Here is a 7,610-nt window from a genome sequence, read left to right as displayed (position 1 = left end):
CACATGAAGTATAGAAAACAAGGAAAAAAAACAGGAAGAAGCACCCAAGAGGCTATAAAACTGTCAGGCACTCCCTCCAGAAAGGGAAAATAAACCACTTTCTTTTGGTAATTAACTATTAAAACCACTTTGTTAAGTGCAACAACCCCTTGTCCTCATTTTCATGTGGTTGTTGGTCTCAATGTCTCCTTTTGATTTCCTCCCTTCCTCTCTCTCTCTCTCTCTCTCTCTCTCTCTCTTGCCTCTAATTATGGGTCTAGAGTGGTGAGTAAGCAAGTCTATAGGCCACTAATATGTTGCCAAGTACATGCTTATTGAGGTGAGTCGCTTGCAAGTTTTGTAAGCAATAATAGCTCAGGGGTGGTGGGGGATAAGGGAATCCAAGCCATAGAATGTGGGAAAGCGATATATTGCAGGAGTCTTATGAGCAGTCATAGGAGGTCAGGAGTCAGGACAGTCCCCCACAAACAGGTCAAGGATGAAAAGAAACCAACACCTTGAAAAAGAAGGGGGATTTGTGAAATAGAGCTCAAATCAGACAAGAAATTCTGCAAATCAATATCTTGGTTTTCTCTTTAGTTTTGTATTTGTTTTTAAAAATCTATTCAACAAGTATTGTTGTTATTTTTTGGTAAAAGTTCTATGTGTATGTAGATGTTTTCGTGATCCGTCTCTCCTTCCAAGCTCCTTTCGACACAAGTCATTCACTTGCCAAAACCAGTAAAAGATTCATGGATTTCTGGTACTTTTCTTCATTTCTCTACCAGGCTCCAGCATGATCCTCTCCCCCATTTAGATTTGAACCCAAAACCCCAGAAAAACCCCACCTTTTTCCTCCCCCCAAGCTCATGGATCCCAATGCCAGGTAAAGGCTGGAAAAAGACTGTAGACTGTCAAAAATATTCTTGAAAACAGGCAGTAAATTTAAAAAGTTGGTATCTTGGTCCTTTATCCCCCCCCCCCCCCCCGGGTTCTCTCTCTCTCTCTCTCTCCGCCCTTTCAACTCCGATCCCCTTCCTTGCCAAACCCGGTGAAGAGGAGAGAAGGCCTATGATAAGATAGCCTAGTCCTCTGTATCGACTCCAATCTTCTTCTCTCTCTTTCTCTCTCAACCCAAACTCTCCAAAATCTCACCTTTCCTTGTTTTCTTGCGTAAAAATCCCACCTTTTCCTCGGCCATGGATCCCAAGGGCTCCTCCAAGTTGCCCCAAGAGGTGCCCAGGTTCCACCAGGCCCTGGGCCTCCCCCAGTCTGACAAGAGGGACCCCACCACCACCACTGAGGCCAGAGACACTCCCGAGAGAGAGCTCGCCGCCGAGAAGGAGGACCAAAGGCGGCAGCTCGCCCCCAAACGCAGCTCCAACAAGGACCGCCACACCAAGGTCGACGGGCGCGGCCGCCGCATCCGCATGCCCGCCCTCTGCGCCGCCCGCATCTTCCAGCTCACCCGCGAACTCGGCCACAAGTCCGACGGCGAGACCATCCAGTGGCTCCTCCAGCAGGCCGAGCCCGCCATCATCGCCGCCACCGGCACCGGCACCATCCCCGCCTCCGCCCTCGCCGCCGCTGCCGCCGCCGCCGCCTCCCCCATGTCCCATCCCGCCGCCTCTGCCCCCGTCGGCCTCCACCAGAAGCTCGACGACCTTGGCCAAGCCCCCGGCCCCCGGCCTAATTGGGCCATGCTTGGCGCCAACCTTGCCCGCTCCCACCCTGGCCTCTGGCCGCCGACCGTCAGCGGGTTCAATTCCGGCTTCGCCCCTTCCACGTCGAGTCTCGGCAGCGGCGGGGACTCGAGCTACATGCAGAGAATGGGCCTGCACGGGCTGGAGTTGCCTGGAGCGAATCTCGGCGCGATGAGCTTCGCATCGTTGCTCGGCGGGCACGGGCAGCAGCTGCCAGGGCTGGAGCTTGGGCTTTCGCAGGAAGGGCACATTGGGGTTCTCAGCCCGCAGGCCTTGAGTCAGTTCTATCACCAGATGGGGCAGGGAAGGGGAGTGGGTGGAGCTGGAAGTGGTCAATTGCAGCAGAACCACCAGCAGCAGCAGACCCGGTCTGCGGAGGATGATTCGCAGGGTTCGGGACAGTAGAGATGGATACATGGTTGTTGAAGAGTTTGGAAGGAGACTTTGGAGATTAAGAGGAAGATTAGCCAAAGAGAGTAGCAAAATTCGATCTTTTTTTTTTCTTTTTTCGATTGGTTGGTCAGTTTTCTTCTGTGTGTGACTTCGAGAGCACTGCGGAGAAAGTGAGATGGGAAGATCCAGTCATTGATGGCATTCTGTATTGAGTTATTGGGTCTGCCTGCTTCTTCTTTCTCTCCGAGTTCGGGTACTTTTCTGTCTGTTAGCATATTTGAGTTTGTTCTCTTTACCGCTCCTGGGTTGTAATAGTTTACTTTTGGTTTGGAACATGCAGGTGTATATTATCAGAGCTGAATAGATTGGGATGGAACTGAATATCTTGTTTGTTTCGAGGCATGTAGATAAGAATTCTAGTCATCTTCGGTAATTTTTGCTATATTGGTGGAGTTGTGATTGGCTTGTTTTTTGACAAATAAATGTTGGCATTTCATATATTTATATGTGAGATTCTCTGTTTGATATAAGGTGCTTATTTTCTTTGGAGATGCTTTGCATTTTAAGAAACATTAGCAGTGCCAGGTCTCTTTGCCTATGGGTGACTTAACTTCTCTTATGCTACTTGCTATCTTGGTGTACATAGAATCTTCTGGTTCCTGAGTATGCTTTGCATGTACTTGATCATAATGCTGAGGAAAAAAAAACTTTTAGCATATTCATCTCTGTCAGAACTATGACCTATATACAATGACAACCTTCAGCACTTCGTAATTACTCAGAGTACAGTATCTTTACTATCTTCAACATCTTCATCATGGATAACAGCAGAAACTTGAAGGTGCTTGTAGTTTACCAAATCCTGAAACCTGTAATGCTTGCGATTGTATAATATGTTTCTTCTCATAGCCCATTGTCATGGTTCTGTTTTTAGTCCTCTTCCATATTATTCAGTTTTACCCTATATGGATAAAAATCAGTTTCTTTGTGAATTAGAGATGCTGTTATTTCAGGATATAACCAATTGTCATGTAATGAATGGTTAGCTCCTTTCAACATGAAGTGGATACCCTTTTGTAGGATTTTTTCCTCTAATAATTCATGGTATCTATTACTTATTCTCTTGCTCAGATACATGGAATTTCAGTTGAAACTGATTAGCTTTTGTCATATTTCAGCTAGAAATGACTGAAACCAATCATGTGTGCTACTTTTAGAAATTATATTGCCTTTGAGTATGAATTGGGTCGTTTCTTTAATTATATTGATGTAATTAGCATCAATTCTAGAACATATTTATTTATTTATTCATTTTTGAGTCATAAGAAGAGGTTACTTTTCTCATCTATATTACTTTTGCTGATAATTTTTTGAAATAATCCATGTGTTACCATATATTCATAAATATTTTTAATTAGTTATATTCTCTAAGCCTCAAAAAAGATATAAATAGATGAAATAAAGGCTTAAATAAATTTTATTTACTAATTAAATAGAAATATCAGATAATATATGGGACAGACAAGAAAAATCATGATTTCCACATACAATTAGTTTCGTTTTGAACTCGAAGTATGGGATTGGGATGTTCGTAATTCTATTCAAGATTTAGATAATTAATTGCCTAGAAGTGCTACTATTGACCTATAATTGATAACCCTAGCCTGTTTTTGTACTCTAAAGAGAGTGAAGGATCTGTTTAAGAGATCTTTTAGGGGTTTTCTGAGAGATTTTGTCAGGAGAAAGAAGAGAAATGAGTCTAGACGAAGTTGACCTAGCCCCTCGACCACCCTTCGGTGGAGCATCTGAGCTCAAATTGGATGTGCCATACCAAATTGTTGTCTTGTTTCCAAACTTTATAAATTGCATTATAGTGGTTAATACTTGGTACACAGTATGATCATAAATGTTGTATTAAGTTCATATCCATATGCAGTTTTATAGTCATGCACTTTATTTTTGTAGACGTATGCATAATTATTTATTAGATAAGTGGATTTATCAAGCAATTGGCTAACATATAATTTTGAAATTGATGTCTAGCATGATTTTCTAGTATATTCACTGGTTTTCGATAGAATTTTAAATTTTTCATAATTTTACACCTTCCATGTGAACCAACAAAACCATACTCCAAATGATTCCTAATTTTTTTGACTGAAACTCCAACTAAAATTGCCTAAACTGAAACTTCATGTGACCAGCTGTAACCTAAACTGGTTTCAAACCTTCCTTAGGTGATTGATTAAAACAAAACTGGAGAAAGGGAAAAATATATAACATTGTTGACTTGAAGAACATTTGTTGTAGTCCGATGAGAGGTAATTTGCTGGCTATTGTGTAATGAAGGAAAATTTATGTAATACAGTAATGAGATTATTAGGAGATGAGCAATGTTAAGCTGATAGTAGATGCGGCAAGAAATTCTTTATTTTAGGAGATGAGCAATGTTAAGCAATGTTAGGAGATGAGCAATGTTAAGCTGATAGCAGATAAGCAATATGTAATACAGTAGTGAAGGCAAGTTGTTGATTTGGATGCAGCATGCTTATGTTATATTGCTCAAAGAAACTGGTCCGATTGTCTCTTTATTTTAGGCTTATATTTCTATTTTGACATAGAAAATCTTTCCTACAACAATATATCCATCTATATCAGTTTAGGAAAGCCTGATGAAAAGAGTAGCTATCGATAATGAAAGAATAATCAGTTTGATGTTAAACTTCTTGATCACTAGTATATATCCTTCTATATTTTAGTTTGAACAGGTTATGTTTTACAAATTCATGTTTTATTTGGATCTTAACATCCACAATAGCATCATTTATATACAATGAAAATGTAGCGAAATAGTGGTTTCTTCCTCAATTTATCTTTTGACTTTAATGTCTTAGTCTACTTGGAGCACTTAGAACATCATATTTTGTTGTAGTCAATGTTCTCCATCATTGTGGCTATATATTTCTATCCTACTTTATTATTTGGACCAAGGTTTGCAATTTCGGTACTGGACCCTGTACAGGCAACATGCTGATACAGTATCAGTACACTCGGTATGGGAGACGGTTCAATATACCGAGACTCATTATGCCTTCGGTTTGGTATTGGTATGGCACATCCAGTACAGGGTAGTACACATCGGTATGGTGAACCTTGATTTGGATAGCAACCATACATCATCAATTTATAACCAGGAGAGTTACTGAACTGAATTTTAAAGACATTTTTTTCACCAACACAAGATTGTTAGACTGTTAATCGAGTGTAAATAGGTATAAGCTTGGGGGTTCGAATCTGACCAGCTATGTCTTAGGAGGGGAAGAGTGTCCCCACTTCCTGTATCAATGTTACTTGGTATTGACTTTCTTTTTATAATCCTAATAGCTTAACATTTTAGTAAATTAATTGTCAATATCCATTTGACTTATATATTATCCTCACTAGTTTTGATTGGTATCGGTAGTTGAATATCGAAGCATACCTAGAAGGCATGTTAAATTGACTAGGAATCTATAATAAGAAGTTCATAATTTTACCATAACAATTACTTGGAAAATTACTGCTTCTGCTCATCCTTGAATTAAAAGAGATATCTAATTCTATTAATTTCACTGTCATCTGATATTAAATACAGAATAGAAATGGAATAAGTTGTAACTCTTCAGAGTATTAGAAGCATTCCTACTCTTTATTACAGATCGTTGGTACTTCGTGTAGCCATTTCTAAGTGTATTCATTCCTCATGTTAAATATCTTTCCAACAGAAGATAGAAAAAGAAAGAATGTCTGTGGAAATATTCAGCAAGTGGTGATGAAGATTTGGTCATATAGAGCGGTAGGATAGTCTACCATAAAACATAGTAAAGAGGAGGAAGGGGGTCTTGGTAGGAATCAAGGTCCGCCGTACCGGTACCGGTCGGCGTACCGGTGGCCGGCCGGACCGGTACGGTACCGGTCCGGTCCGGTACGTACCGGCCAGTACCGGTACGGTACGCGGTGGTTTCAAAAACCACAGCGCGCAGCGCTGTGGTTCTAAAAAAAAAAAATCGTACCGGTGCGAACCGGCCGGTTCCGGCCGGTACGGGCCGGTACCGGCCGGTTCAGATAAAAAAATCGGGAAATACCCGTTTTTTTGCCGTTCCGGTACCGGTCTAGGACCGGACCGGTACGTACCGGCCCGTACCGGCCGGTACGGGCCGGTACGGCATTCCATGGTAGGAATACTTTGCAGTGAAGGGGCTTAATCATGGGGTGGCCTTTTGCTTCACTGGTTGGAAGGAGAGTCTTGTGATTAAAGGCTAAGAAATGAAACTCGCCACTTGGTCCTTAGGAACTTTCCCAGCAAACCTCTGAGTATAGCTGGTTAAACTACTGTAAGTGCTTGTTTGGTTGCCAGATAATTAAGGTTCAGTCGTAACAGAATAGATGGTAATGAAATGTTTGTTTGCTGTTTTAGGCTGCATTTGTTTAAAATTAGTATTCCTAACCTATTGATTGTAGGATAGCAAAATTACTTATTAGTAGTTAAGTGGCTGTAATTGAGGGATATGCATGTGTGGACCAGTATTGCATGTATATGTATATGTATATGAACTTGAGAATTGGATTAGACATGCGTCCAAGTGTTTGAATTTGAAAGAGAAGAAAAGACAAATATGGGGATACATAGAAAAAATAGTTTTAACTAATCTCTATCTATGTATTTGTTGATCATAGAAAAGAAAATATTAAAAGATATATTTGTTTAGGTCTTCCAATATGCATGTTTCTCATCCAAATTCTAAAATTTCCTATTAGCTGAAGCTTTTTAGAAAAGTAACATCTTGTAAGGTTCTTTTAATACCTAAATTCTTCATTAAGCTCTAAAAAGAATAGAAGCTCACTTTTAACACTATTGTAGTGGGTCAAACTCATTATTTGAGTCCAATTCTCTATTAGAAGCTGTAGTTTGATAAGCCTTTAACTGTTTGATGCATATCTAATTTGATTATATATGCAAAATGAATTCTAGGAGCTGGGTGTGAGTAGTCCAGGTAACAAATGTTGGAACTTCTTGCCTGTTCAAGTCTATTAGGGTCTGCATAACAAGCAAGGTTCTTATTTCTTGGCTAAATGAAAATTTCTGGGATGCTAAGTAAACTATGATATGATAGGTACAAGGTATCGGTTAATGATTCTCCATCTAAGTGGTATGTTTTTCTAAAATGATTTTCTAGAACAAGTTTCTTTTTTACCCTACAGCACTGCTTGCAGTCAAGTAGTACCAAAGCAGTTTTACAGTTGAACAGCATGCTCTTTGTGAGACTTTGGAAAAGATTCCTGTCTTAGTGTAGAAGTAGGATGCAACTTCTAATGGACTTGCATGTACAAGACTTATTGCAAAACTATTGACATGGACATATGTATCAGCCTTATAGAACTGCCAAAAATTTGACTTGTACTCAATTGGGCGCCCAATGTGATGGTAGAGCTTGATTTAAACGAGTTAAATGGTTCACCTCAGGGGTAGCAATGGTTTCGATCAGGTCAGGTTTG

At 40.4% G+C, this 7,610-nt stretch overlaps 1 protein-coding gene across 1 annotated transcript; it reads left to right on the top strand.

Moving 5' to 3' along the window:
• Positions 1–948: 948 nt before the first annotated feature.
• Positions 949–2,624, top strand: LOC103695562 (transcription factor TCP20-like). The gene is made up of 2 exons (XM_008776926.4): positions 949–2,328; positions 2,416–2,624. The coding sequence occupies exon 1, from the start codon at positions 1,179–1,181 to the stop codon at positions 2,085–2,087; it is 909 nt and encodes a 302-aa protein (XP_008775148.1). The 5' UTR covers positions 949–1,178; the 3' UTR covers positions 2,088–2,328; positions 2,416–2,624.
• Positions 2,625–7,610: the final 4,986 nt, after the last annotated feature.

The sequence above is a fragment of the Phoenix dactylifera genome, chromosome 9, assembly GCF_009389715.1.
Source record: "Phoenix dactylifera cultivar Barhee BC4 chromosome 9, palm_55x_up_171113_PBpolish2nd_filt_p, whole genome shotgun sequence".
In the NCBI taxonomy this organism is placed as follows: Eukaryota; Viridiplantae; Streptophyta; class Magnoliopsida; order Arecales; family Arecaceae; genus Phoenix; species Phoenix dactylifera.
This window is presented reverse-complemented; position numbering and strand designations above follow the sequence as displayed.